General features: G+C 46.3%; 1 protein-coding gene across 2 annotated transcripts in view; it reads right to left on the minus strand.

The window, feature by feature from the left end:
- LOC142578794 (putative fatty acyl-CoA reductase CG5065) overlaps positions 1-7,889 on the minus strand; it is a 97,424-nt gene extending 89,535 nt beyond the window's left edge. The window contains exon 1 of one of the 2 annotated variants that reach the window (XM_075688371.1): positions 7,547-7,889. In XM_075688371.1, the coding sequence (XP_075544486.1) occupies positions 7,547-7,654 (108 nt within the window). In that variant the 5' untranslated portion in view covers positions 7,655-7,889. The remainder of the gene's footprint in view (positions 1-7,546) is intronic. The other variant, XM_075688373.1, reaches the window with a different exon arrangement.
- Positions 7,890-24,467: the final 16,578 nt, after the last annotated feature.

Raw genomic sequence — 24,467 nt, forward strand, 5'->3', positions numbered from 1 at the left:
AGCGAGCCATTTCTGGTTTTGCCCCCTGAGCGCGTTTCGAAGTCCGGTCAGATGACACAGAAATGTGCCGTATACACGTAGCGTGCGAGACAAAGGCCCCCAATCACTGCGGCGTGTACATGCGTACATTCAGCAGAAACGTCAGCGAAATCCGGAAAAGAAAGAACCGGCAGCCGGCGTGGTGGTGGGAGCCGGTCCTTTGTTTGCTCGCCATCATGCGGCGTCTCTAGGGCCACAAGGCCGAGAGCGGGATGCCGCGGCGGCGACGTACAGCGGTCACGGCGCGCCGTCGCGAAAGCCAGGAAGCGGCGCTCGATCTTCTGCCTCCCTAATTCTGTGCAGTGTTTGCACGCGCACAGGTGCAGGGGCGTTGCCTGCATCCCCGCAAGCATACAGTAAGCTGCATTCTGTCTTCCCCACATAACCTATCACTATATTAACGTAGGCGCTACAGTTTCTGCATTACCGCCTCTCAACATATAAGAGGAAATGCAATAGAAACGAGACTCATGAATAATGACATTCATCTCGTTTTCTTTTCGCGTCTTCGTCTGTGTGAGGATCTTCGCAGCGCAACAGTTTCGTTGTGGTGTAATTATTGCTTAATACTCCAGATTCAAGTTATTTCGAGGAAATGTGGCCATTTCTAATCGCTTTATCGAAAATCATACACACAAGAAGAGGGCTGAGGGAACATGACCGTTCGTGTGCCTAGAAAACAAAGGCTGTTGTCACAGACCGTATAATACCTCTGTCGCAGCAGCAAAGCTGGCTCTATCAGAGATTGTCCGCCAACCCCGGAACCCTATCATTTCCTGATCCGGCTATCCTTGGAGAAGGCTACCAGTACTGGAGTTAGCGAACGAATGAGCTGTATTCGATATGTTTACACTTAAAAGCGCTGCCTGATTAAATGGTGTCCATTTACTAAAACAATCAGCATAGCCAAGGCACCGCTCAATCGTAGGTCGTTCGCACGGGCGAGTTTGGCTGTATGGCACGGGCGAGTTTGGCTGGCTCGGCCCTAATTGGGTAACGTAAGAAGAGCTATACTTTCCGACAGCGCTGCATGCTTATAGCGAAAATAAGCGATTACAAAGCGAAAGAGCTGTTCTTTGCCGCCATGCTCTGACGGGAGAGAAAGGTAGTGTCTGTCGCGCGTCACTGTTCCTCGATGACAAACCGCTGTCGTGACCGATGACCCGAGAAGAAGCCTCGACGGCGAGGGAAAACGAAAGTGCAGTGTACGCAGGACGGAGAGATCGAAGGGACCACGTTCTACGCTGCCCGCTTACTCGGCTTTCGGCATCGGAGCACTTACGCAAGAAGCCGCTGGCGGGCCGACGCAAGCACGCGTGCCTGGGTGTGGGCGTCAGATGTTTGTGTTTCTATACGAGGGGAACGCCTGACGTGATCCGCACGATGTGTAATACTACTAACCTGAGTAAATTTGCGGATGCTGATGATGCAAGAGGAAACGCGCATGCCGTCGGCCCTGTATACACATACAGATGTGGCACGTTTGCTGAAAAAGGTGCCGTCACCGTCGCAGAAAATTCCCGCCATACCTGTTTATATATATAAGAAAAATTAAATTGGACGAAACATGACACTTGTGAAACATTCCAACATAAATGTCCCAACTTTGGCGATCGACCATATTCGGCGTGTGTCCAAAGTTTAGTGGCCTTTAATTTAAGCCTTATATGAAGAGCTCCCCCCCGTATTTTTGTTGCAGACGAAAATTCAACAGCGAGACCGGTATTTTATTGCTGGCATAAGTTGCAAATCCATGCGTTCCAATAAGCATTGTCGCAATTCCGGAGCCAGATTCTGTAAGCTTGTGGTGCGCGCGCTGGTGCGCCTCTCTAAGCGGTGGTGCATATTAAGCCCGATGCTCAACCCCCGTATTCGGAAATGCATCGTAACTTGAAGTCCATGCTTGAGTAGGCTTAAATGACGCCGGATGTGAACATACCTGATACGCTCGTCGAATTTGCTTCGGCACGTTCATAACAGGCGTCATTTAGATCAACTCAAGCACGGGCTTCAAGCTAAAATTCATTTCTGATTAAGACGCTCCAATGGTGCGGCAAGAGCACGCATTGCGGCAGACTCCGAGACTTGAAAGGTCTGCCGGAAGTTCGATAACTGCCATCCTTGCGGGTAAGACACCATTCGAACGCCACTATCTACACCAAGCGCCTGCCTTCACAGTCTGGCAGAGTCAGAGTCCGCCGTCAGAAGGCTGGCATTTGCCAAGTATTCCCATGATCCGCATTATTTTCTCTCCGCCTATACATTAACGATTTACAAAACAAACGCAAAGAAAGGGACGAAGCTTAAGGCAAAAAAGCACAGCGCTGTATTTGTCTGTATACGCTAGGCATGTGGGTGCAGCGACGTGCCCCACGGGCTTTTTTGCTCGAGCGTTCGCGACCACCCTCGCATAGACATCGGCTTTGCTCTATCAGCTTAGTGATCCCGGTGGGCCGAATTCATCACGCACTGCAGTGGGCATAAGAAGCGAATTTCTGAAGTTTTGAGATTTCAAGGAACGGCCGCCTGAAACCAAGCGGTGTCGTTTAAGTGTGTCTTGCGGTACACGCCGCACGTATGTGTGCCATGAGCCACGGAACAGAATACACACTAACTGAGACATATATGCTACCTTTACGTGACCACCCTTTAATTTCGAGTCCCCATGGCGCTAACGTTCCATGAGCAAGCTCACACTTTGCGACGCCCGCTGCGGATGCACATGCTGAGCAGCGAAAACGATAAACGCGCGAGTGTAGTGTTTGCGCTGTCACAATGGGTCGGAGAATTAACAGCGGTGCTTGATCCATCCTACCGTAAACAACTCAGAACGTTTACTCTGAATGTGGGACACGGTGACCTGGCGAGGTTAAGAAAAAGAAAAAGAGGAGGAGGAAGAGGGGGGAGGGGGACGAGCCGTTCCATTAGGGCGGGCACGCGCGACACCGCGCACGGGGGTCTGGCAAGGCGGGTCTGCGGAGTTGACAACGGTGACGGGGTCAACGTAACGCCGACTTCCCTCGTGTAAACACGAAAGTGAGTTTGTAGACACGGACTTTCTTGTCGCGCGGCGGGTGCTGCCAGTCAAAGTGGTGGTGCCTCTTCCGCGACACTTGAGACAAATGTTAGGAAAGACTCGACTCGGCACAGACATCAAAATGGGCCTAATGCGCATATCGGCCGTAGTTGGCTAGTCATCTTAAATTCGCCACGCAAAACTATTGGGACGCAGGGAATGCGGCGCATTAAATGCCGATAAGGTATGACATGTTTATTTTAGATGAGATTAACAATGTTCGCAAGAGGCTTAGCTACATACCAAGCTTCTGTAAGTACATGCGAACACCGTTTTCCTTTTTTATCCGTCGCCCAACGTAGTGTAGCAATATGCTGATTTGGAGAATAGAAATGAGCATATTAAGCGTTGAGAATGGTCAATCACGAGAATATTACGTTTCGAAAACGGCGTTCTTATACACAGCTTAAACCGTGATTTCTTCACTCTCATTATTCGCGGCGTAGCACACAAAAAACCTCTCAAAGGCGACAGGATGGGCAGCTGCGGCTCCTCGAGTAGGCGTCTCTGTGAAGACAGCTAACCTTAATTGTCGTTGTCGGCAGCCATCGACCTCTCAAACTGCTGCTTTCCCAAGACAAGCTGAATTGAACTACCTCCTCCTTATTGATGTACCGCTATCACCGTTGCAGCGCATTAATCTCCCTGTACATCTCAGATGTGCACTCGTAGTCGACAACCTCCCCCCTGACCTTTGAGCTTCAGAACTCGTAACGCATACTCGCATATAATCCACAAACTGACATCAGTTTACGGAATAAACTTATTCCGCGGCCTGCGAACTTGCTTGCCCGTGTCTGAAAGGCACTTCAGTTGTTAGAACGCTGCTTTATCGCCGGGGCTAATTGGTGCCTTAATTATTGCGCGCTTGAGGAAAGTTGGGTCACTTAACGCAATCAGTGAATAGTGAAGTTTCAGACATGCTCAATTGTGCCGAAAGCATCACAAATGGTGGGTGCTTCCTGACGAAGCCGCAGTTTCTGGTGTTCGCGAGAAATTACTGCAAAGCCTATCGCCTGGCCTTAATACTTGCGTAGTACTTATTATATTGCTCGACTCTGGGAAACAGGGACCGAATGTAAAAGCTTCTCGTTCGCAAGTGCTACTTGCCAATGGCAGGCCGCCTTCGCCCAGCATCAGGATTGGATGGAATTTTCTCTTACGAAAAATTATACCGTAAGAGGATTTTGCGGATACGGGTTCAGAATACGTACATGAGTATGCAGAATTTCAGAGCGTTAAAGAAACCATATATTATATATAGCTACGGCGACAAAAGAAAGGAAATCACAACTACACGCGTAGCAAGCTGCCGAAACTGTCTCGGCCACATATTTGGCACTGCTATACCCCTGGCACACGGACAGCCTTAACCGAGGTTAAGCTAACTACGTTTACGGCTGACCGCAGTTACCGGTAGCCACTCGGCAGAGGTAACCGTCCCCTAACCATGGTTACCGCAAACCGAGCTTGACAACCTCGGTTTACTCTGGCAAACCGAGAAACAGGCAAGACGGCGGACACACACACACAAACCACTTGAGCACAGAACAACACACGACGTCAAGTACTCTCAGCAAAGCCTACGGGACGTACGACAGTCGTAACCTGAAGCAGAGGAAATAATGAGCACAAACTGCTAACACGCCGCAAGGACAACGTACATCAAAAAAGAGACGCAAAGAAATGCTTTGGCTCTCGTAAATGCTACGCCGGTTACGGCAACCAGTGTTGGAAGACTTAATGTGAAAATAGCCAAGCTGCTCAATATTATTGAGTTATTAAAGGCTTTCAGTATTAACGCAGTGAGCGTATATTTTATTACGACATGTATCTGTATGCTAACTATTATTTTTTCATCATACACTGGGAACCTGGTTTAAACAATTTTGCACGCATGATGACCACGAGGTCGTGTCGGTTTACTGAACCGAGTCCGTGTAGCACTGGCAAACCCCGCTCGCGTTAACCGCGGTTAACCCTGTGAACCATGGTTAAGTTTAACCGAGGTTCTATCTCCTCGTGTGACAGGGGCATTATTGTGTTATGCGCCTATATTCAAAGACATCGGGCATCGTGCATATATTGTCAATGAAGACGATGCCATGGTCTTGCGTGCGTGCTCTAACATCTTGTTCAATGTTTGGTAACTCGAATGAATGATTAAACATGTTTATCAAACCATAAATGTACAAAAGGAAAGAATAAAGAATAATAATAATAAATCAAGTTTACACATGGCACCAGGGCCTATATATAGACTTACAATAAATTCATAAATAAGGCTGCTCCTTATATGAAACCAAGGAGGCTTGAGAACACGAGCTTGTTTGTACATATTCTTTAAATACATCTTCATTCCGTGCCTGCTACAGCGTAACATTATGTAATATATTTCTTTTTATATCTTGATTTATTAGTGGTTATCTTTTCGCAATCACTATGCCTACTTCGTTAGAGAGGGTCTTCGTTTTTCTTGGAGTTCAGCGAAGTCCTTCTGTCTTTCTTTTCCTTGGCTGCGGGACATTTCAGTTGTCCACCGATAGGTGAGGTAGTTATGTTCACGGCCTATCTTCTGCCATTCCTTCTCGTTAAATAATAAAACAACTATAGCAACAGCCCTGAGGTACTCGTAAGAGAGAACACAAATACAACTGGCCGTCCTCGCTGTATAGAGATAACATTTCCATTAGCCCCCCCCCCCCGTACCTGCCCCCCCCCTGCTTCAGGCTCGTAGAGGTCATACCATGGACATATTCCTCATAACGGCATGCAGTCGAGATAAAATTTGTCAGAGACCGCGAAAGTGGTCGCTCGCCTAAAAAGCGTAACGTGCAGACCAGGATAATCGCAGCCTTTTCAAGGACGTCAAAACGCGGAAGAAGGCTTCGAAGATACACTTTTATCGGCGAGTCTCATAACAGCGGGAACCGCTGTTGCGTTGAGGGGCTTTAAAATCGTCGTGAGAAATTCATGTTTGTGGAGGGACGCCCAGGAAAAGGTAATAGAACGGTCTATCGATAATAGCGGTGTTACTCTGAAGGCCTCAGCCATTTGTATTTTACGAGATCGCTTGGTGCAAGTCACTCATGGAGCACGTGTAAACTCGTGCAAAAAACAAAAACAAAAATCCAGAGACCACATACTGCCAATCGCAATCTGTGTGTAAGTTAAAAGTTGACTGCGTGAACACCATGTGTTAATCATCGATCTGTATACACACACCATCGGTAGCAAAAAGAGCACGTGTATATGAAAACTTGAAACCAAACAAGTTCACAGCAGTGGGTGAAGTGCTAGCGCTTTTTTGAAAGGAACGTAGGGACGTAGGTTTCATAAGATCTACGCCTGACAAAGCTTCATAGGTGGCGCGGAACAGAATTTCAGCGATGGCGGTTTCAACAGTGGGTCTCATGCACGTAATGATAGTGCCAAATCTACGAAAGGTGGCAGTAGTCGTAGTAGGTCTCAAAGCGACGTGCCCAAAGTTCCGGCTTTCTCTTGATGCACTGCCTGAAGAAGTGAAGGCGCTGGAGGCTTCAGGCCTCCATTTTGCAATTAAATTCGCGAACGTATTGAGCGCTATATCTGGTCAGGAGCGCGAAGTTCGTGACATATATATACATATGAACATGATTGCTACAAATGGGGTTTAAGTAGTGTGGAAATTATTCATCACGAAAATATTACTTGTGAATACAGTACCCAGCGATTTGCGCGTAGCGGCTTCCTTTACGGAAACGCAGAACCAAACCATATCAACTATACCTCCAACGGTATCCACAACCTGTGCAGAGCAGCACACATCCCTCGTACCCAGCTGTTAAGAACAGTTACGAGCACCCTGTGGTGAAAACGTGCCTCGACTATGCGACAATCACGACGAACAGTAAAAGCCATGAGATTGTTCACCGAGCAGAGGAATTTCATTCGTGGACAGAAGTGAGTGCATGCTTGCGGACGTCAGAGAGAAGGACATGCTTACTAGCACTGATGCAACACGGAGAAAACCTCGAAACGTGTCTTGCAGTTCATGCACGCTCGTCTTGGAGTCTTGGAATTTCAGCGCCAGTGAGCGTCTCTGCCCGTGTGATGCTGCGGCGAACGATCAACGGACGAGCAGCACGTTTGCGTTCACCAACCAGACATCTTCACAGTTGTGTGCGGAAGCGTTCCTCATGATAACGCTGGGAGGTCATTTTACAACCGAAACTCGCAGGATATGGACCACGAGCGCGGTGAAAACAGCCGCAGCGCCTAAACGCGAGTGTTTTACTTCAAACGGCCAGCGCACAACGCCAGGTGCCATGCGTGCACATCACCCGCCGTCTTTCAACAGCTGATCACGCGTTGCCCCTTTTGCAAACGGAGGGTAGCGCCTGCGGGGACGCTCTGCGTGTCCCTTTGCCCCGACGGACACGAGACGCTCACCTTGCCAACGAAGCCTGTGACCCCTGTGATGAGAACGGTGCTGCGGGCGAAGAACCGCGCGAGTCCGGTCTCCAGCGGTCGTCCTGGCGTTTCAGTCATTCCAGTCATTGCGCGCTGGTCTGGCGGTGGACGGTGGAGGCGCCGCTAGGAGTCGCGGTTGTTGTTCGGGGCCCTCGTAGGTCCGCCGGGGACCTCAGCCGCCGGGACTGGGGTGCCCGCCGGGGGGCATGGTGACGAGGGCCCTCGACTGATCAGCGCACTCAGCTGCAAGGGACGCGCTGTGGATGCAGGCACCGCCGTCGGCGCTGCAGCTCACAGAAGAAGAGGAAGACGTGGGGCCAATGGAACGGCCCGCCATGATCGTCGTCTTCCTCACCGCGCGTTTGCCGGTCGAAACGTGTCGTTGTAATGCTTTTATTTATTTTGATTCCCTTCCGGTTATCCATAGCGGGAAAGATGATGCTGTTGTGTATGCTGTTGCGGTGGAGGAGGTGGTGGCTTTACATTGGCGTCTTTCTCAAAGCTCCAGGACACCTCGAAAACGCGTTTGGTAACCGCTGTTCCGTTTGTCACAACGGTTTAGTCTGTACGGGAGCAACGTGTATTAAGATGTTTTTGCTATGTTTTTATACCAGCTGTTCCAGCTGTGGCTGTTTCCAAATAATTATTCAACAAGGGAAATCGAGACTCTGGTAGTTTTTCCTGACCGCGGTTCACAGCAGGGACGGACAAAAGGAAGATACTTGACAGATGATTCAGTAGCTTAATTGCAAGAAACCTCACTGGCCGAACTTGGCTGACTCGGGAACCATTTCGTCGTCATCGTCAAGAGCTCTGTCGGTGTCTCGCGCCGAGTTGGTCACATGCTTTCGTCCCCGGTGGTCTTGTCGTCAGGCTACTATGAGATAAATCAGTGACGCACGGCAGCTGCTGCGTGCTCACGACTCCTGCGAGAACAGTGGTTGAAATTTTTAACGCTGGAGAGAAATTTCTGGGTGTGCTTTGGTGTAATGGGACCTGCCGTTCACCATCCGCCGAGAGGCACCGTGAAGCACGTGCACATATATTTTTCGCTGTCACCGTTGAAATGCTGTCCTGAGTTTTAACTTTCGACGAGCTCGTAGGTACGCAGGAACCTCTGTCACCTCTGAATCCGCCAGTGGCACAGACTTCCACTGCCTCCATGCTGGCAGCGTACTCCGGCACTGCCCTGACGAAATCCGCCAGCGGGACACCGGACTGAGGCTTTTGCCCGTCTTACCACCGCCGACAGTAAAGTGTTCGTTCTCACTATACTATGCCTTCATTTTGTACCTCTTATTAAATCTTATTAAAGCAACTTCAATCCTCTCAATAATGCTGAAGAGTAGACCGATAAGTCTTCATGGACGTCCGAAGTATTCTACTCAGTACTCTGTCGATCAGGAAGGTCTGCTCCAGATGTGTCAATTACTGAGAGCTGCAATACCCATCAAGTCCCACCCTTGCTAAGTCATATGGCATCCCTGTTGATGCATCAACGGGCCAGGAGAATACCTTCACTCAACAGAGCTTTGATGCTGAATATAACTTCTAATTAATTAAGTGGACAACTATTCTGTAGCGATTATTATTGTGATTCACTGTTCTATGACACCAAGGTTACTTATGGAGCGACGCCAGCATAAATCCAACGCTTGGTATTTGGCAGAGAAGTTATATGACAATCATGTGAAATTATTGGAAATATTCATTCTATTCAAACGCTTTCTTATATTGGTTGTATACTTTTATTAAGGAACACAGCACTCCATGGCTGCATTCACTTATATCGAGGCGCAGCAAGAGTTCGTCGTGCATGTTGCATGCAAGATGAAATTGGTATCTTCAATGACGATCGACAGCTTTTGTAAATTATTCATAGCTTAACAAAAGCTTTACTTCGGGAGCACTAAATAAAAAATAAGTAAATCGATCGATCGATCGATCAATCAATCAATCAATCAATCAATCAATCAATCAATCTTCATTACGAATATAACCGTGGCGATGCATAGAATATTTTGCAGAAGGAGGTCCCAAGGTACAAATTACTGGCGAGATGTCCTATATTAATACGGAAAAAATTTATTATAGTGAACAAATTATCAAGACTAAAATCAAGATGTTATCAGTTACAAGGAGAGCATTGAAAATCTCAGTGGTGGGTACGAAAATTATTATGAAACATAATTTAAATACATCGTTAACGAGAATTTTGTTTCCGAAATCCACGGAATCCATTTTGTTGAGATTTGTTGCACTAAAACAAGATATCGTAAAATAAGGTAAACTGTACCGATTGTTGGGAGCAGCCCCTGTTTATATGGGGTATACCATTCTTCTTTCTATCGAGCTTGCCGAAGTTAGAAATAAAAATTAAATTATCTATTTTTCACAACTCTCCTAACTCAGTCATAAAAAATAAACGATACCGCACTTCTATTTGTAAATTCCATATGATGGCGCCTCTAAAGACGACAAAATGGTTGTTCTGCACCGTTCTGAAGAATAACATAATTTTCTGAATATATAATTTTTCAAGACGTACCAAAACGTTACTGCGACTTAACCTAAGTGCACGAACTAATACGTCCAATTTGCCCGCTTTACCCGATCTAACAGGTAAATTCCACAGAAGCGACAAATAATTACTTTTAGTGCAGACTTTATTGCAGTTTGTGCTTCAATTTTAAATTTACAATTTAGGATATTTTTGCGTAATTCAAAATCTTACAGCAGTTCTGCTTGGAGCATTCGGTATAATTCACCTTTTCTTTTTTCTGAACAAATTCCGCCCAAGTGGGTCAAGCCGTTATATCTAACGGGAGAAGTTTTGCCTTTCACGGATACGAACAGAGAAAATCCGAGTTGGCCCCGATCCAAAGCCGGGCATTGCAGACGAACTTCCCAGCGTTTGTCCGGTGCCTGTAACTACGGGTGGACTGTCCTGGAAGTTAACAAAGTCAAACATACGGAAATACGTGGTGAAGGAAAAGCCGTGCAATGCTGAACAAAATTTGTCGCTAAGAAAGATAGATAAAATCTGTTGCATATGTGTTGAGAAAGATGTTAACGAGCCTCTTGGAGAAATGACGCTAGCGATGACGCACGACAGACATCGGGACCCTGCGATGCCTGACGTAGGAGCCGGCTGTGTGGCGATAACTTACACTTGAATAAAATGTGCATCAGATTAAGCACTTTGTTTGTATCCCATCACGACGGGCAACAGCGTTAACGTATGTATCGTACGGGTTCTGGAGACATTCTGCCGCGAATTTCACGACGACCGCGCAAAGGCCTTCACGTGCTGCATACATTAAGCCCACTGCTACTAGATAACAACCCGAAGTCGTAATTTTGTACAGCGAACGATTCCATATGCACGTACCAGATCCATTATGCATATAAAGAAAGGCTCGCCCAGGAACTAGCGCATAGTATTTTAATGCGTAAGAAGAATCAGTGAGACTGCTGCTGAAGCATGTACACTGGCTTCAGTGCCCGTGAACATATAGGCGTGATGTGCACTCCCACGTACGCGCGCGAAATGGTGCTCTCTCCATCTTTTGTTTTCTTCTTTCCCCATTCAAACGTTGACCTCGCTGCATATGTTTTTATCATTTTACCTATATTTCCCTATTTTCTCTACACACTGTTATCACGATGTTGCGAAGGTGAAGAACGCGACAGTACAGACTTTGAACCAAACTTTGTAAGAGCGGTTAGACGGTGGAAAACGGTCGCCGGAAAAGATGTACATGCTACGTGTGACAGTATTTCTATAAAACTTTCCTGTTGAATCAAATTAGCTCTTTAGTCATTTTTATTCGCTCGTTCGGTGGGCGGCTCGGTTTGACACTAGTCCATATTAACAATCTGAGCCTGTAGAACCTTCATATAAAGCCAACAAGACCTGAAGCCAAGGAAAGAAGAGGAGAAATGAATTTCTTTCGTGTAATGCAGGTGTTTGTCATTTGTAAGCGAGGATGAACTCGTCTTCGACGTCATACTCAAAAAGGAAAAGGAAAGAGCTACAAAATTTATGCAGATACCACGCACTGTGCGAGTCGACGTTACGCCAAGCATTTTACAGGTCGCTGGCTGTCCAGCATCTCACGCAAATATTTACCAGATGGACCACCACCCTGTTTGTGTAAGGCGAGTGATTGTGTGTGCGACGCGAACGTGTCTGTGACTACAGCAGCAAGACGACGGCGATAGTATGACGGTGATAGCATGACGACTGATCTATGTTGTACTTTGGCAAATAAACTTCACAACCTGTTGTGTAAATCATAGAGTTTCCTACTAACGCCACTGGAGGAAAATCTGGCGCTGCGATCGATCAGTTATCATGCTAATGATGGTCAGTACATGGATTTGTCTCATATACGTGCTTGTGGCTTCAGACGTTCTTGTGGCATTCTTAGGCTATGGTTTATCTTCCGTTATAAGCTCAAATTCTGAAGAATTATATTCCTAAACGTACAAGGCAATAAGACTGCACGCATGCATAATCGCCGCGAATTATGGTCCCCATCACGCAATATTTCGTTGAAGATGATCGGTTTGCAAAGTCACAAAGCCGTTCGAAGCCAGAAGAAAGTTTAGGCAAATCCATGTACAAGTAATCATTCCCATGCTGGCTAAACCGCCATGCTTGCAGTTCCCATAGACGCTAGCGCCAGATTGTCCTTCAGAAACTTTAGTCGAAAATACTATAGCCTCCGAGATCTGATCCCGATCTCGGAGGCTATAGTAGTAATGACGCGGGCGGATCTCCAAAAGTGAGACAATGTCGCACAGCGCCTACTTAGCGTTAGCTGCTACGAGGAAAACACTGGGATACACTGACCGATCCCGAATACGGTGCGGTCTAACACAGCGTCTTAGAGCGCTGGCTGACACTATAGGGAAGAATGAGGAAGACAAGCTTTTATGTTAAGCCAGGCGGCCCTCCATCTCCCTTCCTCCAAGGTTCCAAAAATACTCCAGCCTCGTCAAACATTGATGTGAATTGTCATAGGGGAGGAGGATTTGTTATAATAAATACGATCGCACAACTCCTTATACGCAATCCGACGCACGCGCAAGACAGCGGCAAGTCTTTGGCCGAATGGAAACTGGCTGCTCGCGCACGTGCTCTTGCTGCGAGACGTGACGCACGCGCCAGCCCTTCCCTCAAGGCACGAGTGAAATATGCGCGCGATCAGAAAAAACAAAGTGCCCAAATTCTAGCAGCATCGGGCTGTTGTTCTGGGAGACCATAGTTATCGATACCACCGTCCGACGCTTTATTTTTAATTGAAGATACCCAAAACGATGCGAGACAAGAACCTAGCTACCAGAATCTGATTGGAATGAGCCAAAAGCAGGCTTCACACATACAAAAAATATAATAATAATAGATAGAAAAATTACTGCTAAGTAGCAAAACCTGAGGTCTAAACCTTTCATGACAAGCGACCACCAGTGTCAAACCTCTAGCTCGAATGGGAGCTGCGATACGAGAATAGTTCAACTCAAAACAGCGCCTGGCTGCTGACGCACAGCGAGACAAGCCCATACTCGACCATCTCGGCCTAGACGCCGCAAATATCAGCCAGCCTTTCTCGTTCTGATGCGTGAAATTAGGATGAGGAGAAGGTTAAGCTATCTCAAATATATGCATTTGTATCCGCTTTGAAGCGCCATCCGCGACGGCTTCGAAGCGAAAGCAAAATACGTTTGCTGGCCCCAGCAAACGTATTTTGCTTTAGTCCGAGTAATCGGAGTAATCCGGAATAACCGGAGTAATCGGTTATCACGTTACCGAATTCGAATAACCGGTGAATCAAACAACTGGATAACCGGTTATACCGCCAAACCTACTTGGTGTTGGTGCACCAGTTCGGCCTATAGCCTTAGAGGGGCCAGTCATGGACGAACCACTTCTAATGACTCATCAAAAACGCTCCGCGTGGTCATGATGGCAATATTGCTCGCTGTCAGCTCGAGCGGACTCTTTTTGACCTAGAATGTAATTCAATTTTGAGCAAACGGTGCCTGTTCCAACAATTCTTTACTATACATGCGTTATACATACGTTACATTTAAGTATCCTTCTTGTGCTACCGCTTATAATATTCTGTTATTATGCATGCGACACTACGTTACATTTAAATATCCTGCTTATATGCTACCGCTAATAAGAACTTACTTCGTTGTCTTTCTTTATAAACTATTTATAAACTCTGCGATTGCTGGTAGTCTGTGGTCTGATGATGCAAGCACGTTAAATACTATTGAGCATGCGCAGATGGAAAAAGCTCAAGTTGCTTCCGACACTGTGTTTATCACAACGGTCGAACTTTTTTCCCCCTAATTTTTATGCTAACCAATCTCGCGGTGTTTCCAACATTTTTTTTTTCCTTTCGAGGTCTTCTTACACCATACCTTAGAAGCAAATGCTGTGTAAGTTCGTTCTAGTCTTCTTCTTTTCCTGGATCGATGAGACAACACATGCTGAGAAGTTTGCTGCGGCAGCTGCAATCGACATAAGAAAGCGCGAAAATAAATAATGTATCGGCCACAAGAGGCCAACCAAGTGGAGCGCCGAGGGCGGCGATGGCGCAGTGTGGGCTTCCCGAAAGACAGCGGAGGCAAAGCAGGTAGAATTGGAGCAGACAGGGCGGATGCATAGCAGAGCGGTGGTCACTCGCGGTACCGAGAGAGCCGACTTGCCGTTGAATATTGCATCGGCCCACCTGCGACCTTGCGCTTCAGGTGGGGCATCAAGGAAGCCACAGGAACGACCGGAACACGCACGCGGGCTCACTTGGGCATCACCGGTATATACGGGCGCAAAGATAGGAGGAGGCCGGAACAGAGCATAATTTCAGTGCATTTGACGTCGGGCCTTGCGGCGGTCCAACGCACTCGGGAAGCTCTTATCCTCGTGTCTACTCTATAGGGCTTGCTGGTGCGCGATTGCCTGGACCTGACCCATCCCATGTAACTGCTTTCTGCTCAAAGCGCAGTGCTGGGACTGTATTCTGCAGTCGTGGCGACAACGCACCGGCGCAAGCTTTTAGTCCTCTCTGTCTCTTTCTGTCTTTCTCTCTCTCTCTGTCTTTCTCTCTCTCTCTCTCTGCTTGTGCGAACGTGTGCATGTGTGTGCGCGCGCCTGCGTGTCTGTGCTTCAAACTGCAGTCGCCGTTTATTTGTCTTTCTATTTTTTTTAATGCTGTTGAGCGAACTTGTTGGAAAACAAGTCCGAGTGATGCCTAATCGCCTGCTCTTTCGCTTTGAAACTTGTATGCGATTTTTTCTTCACGAGAAACTTTCGGCACGGAATTCTAAGGAATTAGAGTTACTATTACGGCGTATAATGCGTCAGAAGAGGCATGCTTTCTGCTCAGTCAGGTCTTGCTTCTATGGGGACTCGACGTCGCGATTACGCCCGCGATGCCACTATGTGCCGTGCCACGTTGTCAGATACCAGCACGGAGCTTACAGACTCCACGAAAGAGTTGTTCGGTATAATCATATAACGCGACACCTGACTAGATCCTGCGAAGAGAGTTTGCATGGGTAAAAGTGATTCGTTAACTCTGCTTCATCTACTTAATGAGCGTGGTAAAAACAGAAGGCATTTCTTGTTACAGTTTTCTCTAGACACGTGGCAGTTCAATGACGTCAAAACAGACAGTTGTTCTAATCTGTTAGTGGCTGCACCACTAACAAAAAGCGTGAAATGATAGTGCTCCACGAAAAGTTTACAAAACACGTCATTCTCTCTAACTTCTAACGATTCGGTGCACGCCTCTCTGACACGACACTAATCCTATCACGGCTCCTTTTGAAGCCCCTTCCTGGCGGGTGGCATGGGAAGACAAACACTTAGCGCGGAAACACGAGCTAACTGTTGACGAGCGTTGGAGCTGGAGTAATTAGTGCGCGTCCCGACATTTTCTCGGCATTTACCGCGATTTCAATGTGCCCCAAAGCCGAGCACGTCCCGAAAGCGAAACATTCCTGACGAGGCTGCTGCTGGAAGACCAGTCGGTAAGAAAAAGCTTTGCTCCAGTACGGATGTTGCTCGCGGAGTTTCCTAACAGAACGCTGCAGGGCACGGGCAACATGCCAGACCGCGAAAGCAATGCAAGCGTCGATACCAATGCAAGCAAGCGCCGCTTATCGTTCGCATCTGCGGGGCAACATTTTCTGGCGCCACTCGGAACGACTGCGTGTCGTTGGCCGAAAGCCGGCGACGGCCGCGGTTCGGACGACACTTTCGCTTCGCGTTCAGCATTTCGCCGAGGCCTTTGTAGACCCGTGTGTACACCTAACGCGCATAGTTTTGGTTGGGTCGCTGGAGCATTCGGAGCGTTTGCATGCGCGTTTAACAGCGCATCGACGTGGGAGGCGAGGATCGTCATCCATACGGCGTACGTGCTGATGCTCGCACAGTCGGACCAAAAACAGTGCTGGAAGCATCGGCCTGTCAGGTTAGGGCGACGAAATAATCAACGCCCTGCAAGCAACTTCTTGCTCATACGAACACACGTGTGGCGAGCGCATCTGCGAAAGCTGTGTGCGCCGCATGGAAGCAGTGCTGGGCGCGTGCTTCGATATAGCATTGGCCAACGTGCAGGAGAATGCACTTTTGCCCACCGCACTCAAATATTGTTTCTGTTTTGTTTGTTTTCCCTCTTCTGATGGCTCATACCCGCTGTGGGGGATTGGCCAAGATTCACATGGAATTAGAAGGACGTTTTTTTAGACAGTACTAAACCAATGATGCATGCAACGGATTTACCTTGATCACCTTTCCCCGCTTCATGTAGAATGCGGGTCAAACTTTGTTGGTGTATCAGAATCAGAATCAGAATCCACTTCATTTCCAACACACTAGTTAGGGGCCCCCAGGCAAACACCTGTCGCAGACAGCTTGACGGGACCTGGGGGCCTACAGAGAGTAACAGGCAGTGGATTTCACAAATTCGAACAATTGTAAATACATACAGACATTAGGAACAAGAAATGAACTTGTTTGATACCGATGCAGCATACATGGTGGACACTATCACAGAATGCATCAACAGTGCAGGAAACGTAGCAGCCAGGAGAAAAGAGAAAAAGTTAATTGCTTCATCAGGTAATCACGCACCTCCGATTTAAATGTGCCGAGTGGGGCACTGAAATTAATGTGAGCTTTTAAGAGGTTGTATAGTGTTGGTATGCAGTAATACAGCCTAGATCTACCGTAATTTGTACGTGTACGCGGCACTGGTATTAGCCCGTTAAGTATGCTGTAGTCACACGGGGAATGTTCTGTATCGTTCGGAAGTTTATTTTTATGCACATAAAGAGATAGTTTATAGTCGTATAACTTAGGCGCTTTAAACATATTATGGTTAATGAATAGGGGACCAGTGGGTAATAGGCTCGGGTGTCCATTAAAGTTCTCAAAGATTCTGAGTACCTTCTTTTGGAGCCGCTCCAGCTTGTTATAGTTGGTGGTTGTTGTAGTGTCCCAAACTTAAGTGCAACATGAAAGACGTGAGTAAAAATTAGCATAGTATATTGCATTCTTTAGTCTAATTGGACTTAATTCCCTCAGTCTATAGAGGCAACCAACTGCTTTGCCTAATTAAATCGTGAGCGTATTAACGTGCATGTTCCAAGACATTGTTTCTGCGAACCAAACCCCCAAATATTTTTCAGATGCAACGCGCTGCAGGGCCATTCCTTGAAATTAAAGGATGAGTTCGAAGTCACTTTGTTTGTTGATAGGTTTAAAATAATATATTTAGTTTTTTTAAATATTTAAGGCTAATCTGTTTGAGTTCGACCACTGTTCAAGGTTAATTAGGTAATTGTTTATCGTTGTGTTTAGGTGGGCTAAAGTTGGTGCGAAAAAAAGATATTAGTATCGTCAGCATACATGACCAGTTTGGGGAATTAGGCACATCACATAAGTCATTGATGTAAAGTATAAACAATAAGGGCCCTAGAATCGACCCCTGAGGTACTCCATGTTTTACCACAGTAGTCGGGGATGACAAGCCATCGACTTTCACACCCTGTTTTCTAATGTAAAGATAGTTCTTTATGAGATCATGGGCGACGCCACGTATGCCGTAGTCATGTAGTTTTTACAGCAGAATATTGTGATTTACACGATCAAATGCTTTTCTTAAATCAATGAACAATCCCATAGTAAAAAGTCTGTTTTCAATGTTGCTAAGAATTTCATTATTGATTAGTAATAACGCCATTTCAGTTGATTTTCCTTTCTGGAAGCCGTATTGTGAATCATTCACAACGCTGTATTGAGTGAGACATTTTTGGAGCCGTGTATGAATGACATTTTCAAAAACTTTGGACAAGATGGCCAGAACAGATATCGGTCGGTAGTTTGCTATATCACTGACAGCTCCACCTTTGTGAACAGGGGTTATACGTGCCAGTTTAAGGTCAGAGGGAAACATACCAGTCTCTAACATTTGATTAATTATGAATGTCAGCGGTAAGGCTATAATAGACGCCACATGCTTAATAGGGACAGCGCTCAGGCCATCCAACCCGGCGGCGACGTTGTTTCTAAATCGGGAAATGAAATTTGTGACTTCTTGTGCAGTAACCGGAGAAAGAATAATTGAATTAGCCAGTTTTGTATGTGCAAACTGTGGCGTTTTAGTACAGTCACTATGGCTATTCGGAAACACGTAGTCTCCAACGTTGGAACAAAATTCGTTCATTTCTGTTAGGGCGTCTTCATCCGTCTTGCCTTGAGCAAAAGCTGCAATATTAATTGAGCACTGAACCTTAGAGTTATTAGACAAATTATTGATTTCCTGCCATAATTTTCTTGGACTGTTGTATATTTTAGCAAACAGGGGCTGATAGTAGGAGATCTTTGCCTTTTTTAAATCAGCGTTTAATTTATTACGATATGATTTGAATTCTGTGAGCAAGGCAGCATCACGTGATTGAACGAATCTATGGTACATTTTTTTGCTTTTATTCTCTTATGCAAGCTGTTTGTAGTCCAAGGTTTGCGTATTGCTTCGTTTGGTGTTATGTATCAAAGGGAAATGTCTTTCATAGCAGGCTATGATTTTCTTGAGAAAGATACGGTAGGCCTGATCGGGATCACTTTCGGCGTAAGCTTTGTCCCATGCTACCAGTTCAGTATCAGAATAAAAATTCTTGAGCGAAGCGGAGTTAATGTCGCGATAACTTGGGTTGTTATTTTTGTGCTTTTTAGGAGCTACTGGCACAAACGTGAAAATTGGGAGATGATCACTGATATCAAGGGAAAAAACACCTGGTAAGTACTGGTCGCAAGGAAGTCTGGCGATACAGATACCAACAAGTGTGGCACTAGTTCCAGTAATACGCGTAGGTAACGTAATCAGATTTGTGCAGGCAAAAGTACGAAGGATGTTTTGAAAACGTTCACTGGATGTGTCACCACTGAGCATATTGATGTTCACATCGCCCATTACTAAAAAGGATGTGCGCACTGAGTGTAGACTAGGCAGCAAAGTTTCCATGAACTCAAAGAATTCGAACTTAAGTCCTAATGGTGGCCTATAAACTGCTGCAATAACAACATTCGTAAGTCTTACTACTAGACACTCTACATGTAATACAAGTTAGTTCATCAACAACATCACAAGCAATACAATTCTTGATGTATAGAGATATACCTCCACCACGGTTAGTGGACCGCGTAATTCCGTGATAACTATATCCTGGTATTCTTGGTGGGTTATCGATTGCAGAAAGCCAGGATTCTGTGAACAATATGACATCAAATTTTATCGATAGACTATCGAAAAACATGCGTAGGCTGCTCATTTTATTTTTAATGCTACGAGCGTCTAAATGGAATGCACTGAAGTAAGTAGACGACGACACAGTGTTGAAGTTTTCAATGTCGTAGTATTTACATTTTGCCATGGCAGCCATGACTATGTTAGGTTATACACAAAAAAACAAATGTTATATCAACGCCAACCTTACCATTGCATTTTATCCAGATCTTCTCGGCAGGAAATCTTTAACATGTCTGATGATTCTGATTTCCTTGCGAAGATTTTTCCGCCATGCGTCCAAACGAATTTTCATCCTACTTCTCCTCTTTTTTTTTTTGCATTTGCGGCTCCCAGTAGCTTCCAGTAGCTCCCAGTACTCGTTGACATATATAGGACCAGTTGTCTTAAAGCCAAGTACTGTCGTAGACAGGCGTGCCTTCTTCGCCTTGGCCAGCACAGCATTTCGCTTGTCCCGCCGCACAAAACGTACCACAAGGTTCTTTACGCCAGTCTTATTTGTTCCAACTCTGTGGCAAATGTCGACCTCATCACGTGCCAACGGCTCACCCACGGCTACACAAATCTTTTGGACAGTGTCAAAAGGCTCTCCCTAATCAGGCACGCCTTTAATTTCAAGGTTGTTCGCCCGTGAGTTCTGCTCCAATTCTTCAATTTTCATCTGTAGTTGTTTATTTTCAGCAGCGAGTCTTTCGTTGCCGTTTTTTGATTCGGTGGATGGTGGTGCATGGCCGTTCTCAATTGGTGGAGCGATTTGTCTGGTTAATTCCGATAGATAGATAGAACAACTTTATTGAAGAATAAAACTCTCAATGGGTGGAGCCCCTAGACAAGGGCCCCACTGGCTTCTGCACGCCGTCTTGCTTGTCGGATGATGGCCCTTTGGACCTCTTCCTGTGAGCTGGACAGCGCCGCCTCCCATTGTGTATGATCCGTAATTTCTATGTTTGTCTTTTGTGTATATGCCATGCCTGCCCATGAGATGTGGTCTAAGGTTGGCGTGGCTCCGAACCATGGGCATGTGTCCGCATATCTTTCGGGATGAATTTTATGGAGAATGTGCAGGTTGTTATGTGTATACGTTTGCAGCTTTCTCCATATAACCTGTTCTTCCTTACTGAGGTTCTTATCTGGGGGTGGTAGTTTCATTCTATTTTCACTGTGGTAGCTTAATATTGCAGAGTAGTTCTGGTCAATCGGCATCAGGTCTTCAGAGGCGTCCTGTGAGCACCCGTGGTGTGTAGCATGCGCACGAGCTGCTCTGTCAGCCTCTTCGTTTCCCCTGATTCCCTCATGACTGGCTACCCATATATAAGGTGAAATCTGGCTCGGGGTTTTATATCTCGTATAATCCTATAGGCTGCGGTGCGTACTCGTCCCCTGAGGTAGCTTCTGCATGCCGCTTGAGAGCCTGATAGGATGGTTATTTGTTGTTGGTTTGGTTCCGTCGCTTTGATAGCAAGGGCTATTGCGATTTCTTCTGCTTCCACGATAGTGGTGTTGCGAGTGGAGGCGCTAATTATTTCTCTGCCCAAGTAGTCAGTGACAGCAGCTACCGTTCTTTTCTGCCTGCTTGGGTATCTTGCCGCGTCCACGAAGCGGGAGTTTGGTTTGTCGCCATGCGTTTTCTCAATGTATGCAGCTCTGGCTTCTCTTCTGCCTGCATGTAGAGTTGTGTCCATATTTCTGGGTGTTGACGCCACTTTGATGCTGTTTCTGATTATTGTGGGGATGGGTTTAGCTTGGTTGTGTTTTTCTAGGAACTCGTGATACCCGAGTCTGCCAAGGAGTTTCCTACTCGTGGTCGTTTGTGCAAGTCTGTTTCTTTGAGTTATCAGTTGAGCTTCTGCCAGTTCTTCGAATGTATTATGAATTCCGAGAGACATGAGTTTTTCGGTTGATGCGCATTGCGGAATTTGTAGGGCGATCTTGCATGCTTTCCTTAAGCACGAATTGATCGCATCCCTCTCTGTTTTCGTTAGATCGTAATACGGCAAGCTGTAAATGAAGCGGCTAACCACCAGACTTCTGATTAGGCGAATGGTGTCTGATTCCTTCATACCCGTCCTTTTAGTAGCTACCCGCTTTATCATTTTTGAGACTTGTGTTGCCGTCTTGATGAGGTTAAGCCCGTGTTGGCAGTGTTGATTTGATTGTAGCCACATGCCTAGTACCCGGATTGTGGTCTTCTCAGGTATTGCATCATTGCCAAGTCTGATTTCCAGTTTAAGGGCAGGGTCCGTCGGGACGTTAAGATTCCCTTTCCCTCTCCAGACTCGTATAATCTCAGGTTTCTCTGACGCGCATTGCAGCCCTCTAGCTCGCACGTGTGTCTCGATTTCACAGGCAGCTGCTTGTAATCGATCTTCTTCTTCACGTAGCGACCCGGTGACACACCAGACTGTAATGTCATCCGCATATAGGGCGTGCTGGATACCCGGGTTGGCTTGTAGTTTCCTTGTGAGGCCTATCATCGCCATGTTAAATAGCGTTGGCGAGATCACTGCGCCCTGGGGAGTGCCCTTGTTGGGTACCTTGAAGGTCTTGATTTCTACTGCGCCAAATTTAATCTGAGCAGTTCGCTGGTTTAAACAGCTGCGAACATAGTTGTATATCCGCTCTCCGCAGTTTGTTTCAGCGATTCCGATAACGAACGAGACTCTAGCCTATTAAATAGGTGCGGGCTTCCCAGCACCTTACAACCTTCTTAGAGGGACAAGCGGCTCCTAGCCGCACGAAACAGAGCAATAACAGGTATGTGATGCCCTTAGATGTCCGGGGCCGCACGCGCGCTACACTGAAGGAAGCAGCGTATCTTTATCCCTGTCTGAAAAGACTGGGTAACCCGTGGAACTTCTTTCGTGATTGGGATAGGGGCTTGCAATTGTTCCCCTTGAACGAGGAATTCCCAGTAAGCGCGAGTCATAAGCTCGCGTTGATTACGTCCCTGCCCTTTGTACACACCGCCCGTCGCTACTACCGATTGAATGATTTAGTGAGGTCTTCGAACCGATGTCCGGCGCGGCCTTTCGGTTGCGCCGGTCTGTTGGAAAGATGGCCAAACTTGATCATTTAGAGGAAGTGAAAATCGTTACAATACGTTACAATACAATACAATATGTTACAATACAATACAATACAATACAATACAAATAAGACGGAATAAGCATGAAAACATTCAGGCTACCTTTCTTCAGACTACTCAAGCGCAACTTTTTCAGAGGAGTTCAGTTAAACGCGGAAAGAAATTATGTCGTAAAACACCGAGCAAGCGCCAATGTTCGAATGAACGTTTGTCGCCATGTTGTCATTTATTCTTTCTTTTTCTTCATCAAGAACAAAAGCAGAAGAAGGTGGCGGAAAGATGTGGCAAGCGGAAAAATTATTCGAAGCAGGAAGACTCCCTTGAAGAATCCGCCCTAGCCGCAGAAAAACGCAATTACTAGAGCTCAGTAAAGTTTTCACTCACTCACTCACTTACTCGAAGCAGGAAAGCGAATAATGTAATGGTAAAAGATCACAGCTCCCAGTCGGAATATTTAGCATATAGCGACAGAACATAAATATTCAGCAGTACAAAGCTTTCTTCCTTCCTTTCTTTCTTTCTTTCTTTCTTTCTTTCTTTCTTTCTTTCTTTCTTTCTTTCTTTCTTTCTTTCATTCTTTCTTTCTTTCTTTCTTTCTTTCTTTCTTTCTTTTCAACGGGCTTGGAAGCAATAAGGATGAAGATACACATCTCCATTGGCGAAACTGGTATTTAAAAGACAAAAACACCTGAAACTTCGATGTAACGGTAGAGTTTCACGAATGTTCAGTAGTAAGCCACTCTCCCTTCTTTCTCTCTTTACTCTTTTATGAACGCGCTAACAAATATTTTGACGTTGTTGTCTGAAGAAACGCCACACGAAATCCTTGGAGAATCAGAGAAACTCTCCAGAACAAGGAAGCTTGTTGATTCTGAGAAGCCACGACGGCCCTGCAACATTGAAGGCAACCGGCAAGATGACCTCTGGTTGGACTACACGACAGCCAAGAGGACAAACCAGTTCAATTGTTTGGCTGCACAGGTGGATGTACAAGGAATTGTGGCAAAAACCGAGAGCAGAGATGGGGAAGCTGGTGTTGATGGTAACGACAAGGACAGATAGAGTTCAGAATGTACAGCCAAGAGGACAAACCAGTTCAAGTGTTTGGCTGCACAGGTGGATGTACAAGGCATTGTGGCAAAAACCGAGAGCAGAGATGGGGAAGCTGGTGTTGATGGTAACGACAAGGACAGATAGAGTTCAGAATGTATGTTCGAAAGAAACGAGCGAGATCGTGAAAATTGGGACAGAGGCTCAAAGAAAACATTTACGTGGCTTGGCTATGTAATGACAACAGACAAAACCTACAAATTCACGATGACAATGAGAACTAATTATTGTGACAAGAGAGGACGAGGCGGGCTCTCTAAAATGGTGATAAGACCCAGGAAATAATAAATTAATGCTATGCATTAAAGCAAGCTACGGTTTAATAATGGGCGTAAAATAATAGCAACAGGTCGAAACATCGACTCCGTGCAAATGAGGTTTGTAACAGAAAGAGAACTTCAGTTCAAAAAGAACTATTCTCAGGTATGCGGTGATGCAGCTGTTTACGGAATGTGACAACACCTCAAATTCGAGAAAAAAAAAATAGCTTACCTCCGTTGTTCCGGTTCTTCGCGTACAGTACAATATACATGGGTATAGTGTGCCCACATAATGCATTTTATGAGACCTCTCGCTTGCTTTTGCACTGGACTCTGCTGCTTGAATGTGGCGAACGCCACAGAGTGGCACACATTATGGAGAAAGTAGCACTTTGTTTCGGCAGCACACCCGCTTCTTTCGGAACGAGCAGACAAGGGCGCCAGCAAGACGTGGAACAAAAGATGCTGCGCGGGTGTTTCAACGTGTACACCTACACGCGTATGTAGATGCGCGCGACCCGATGTGCGCAGTGCGGTTACCCCACGTAAAACCGAAATCCGCCCAAGCCAGAAAAAGAATCGAGTCAGAGGCAGAGAGCCAAATCCCGCGTGTATCA

The sequence above is a fragment of the Dermacentor variabilis genome, chromosome 4 (assembly GCF_050947875.1).
Source record: "Dermacentor variabilis isolate Ectoservices chromosome 4, ASM5094787v1, whole genome shotgun sequence".
Lineage (NCBI taxonomy): Eukaryota > Metazoa > Arthropoda > Arachnida > Ixodida > Ixodidae > Dermacentor > Dermacentor variabilis.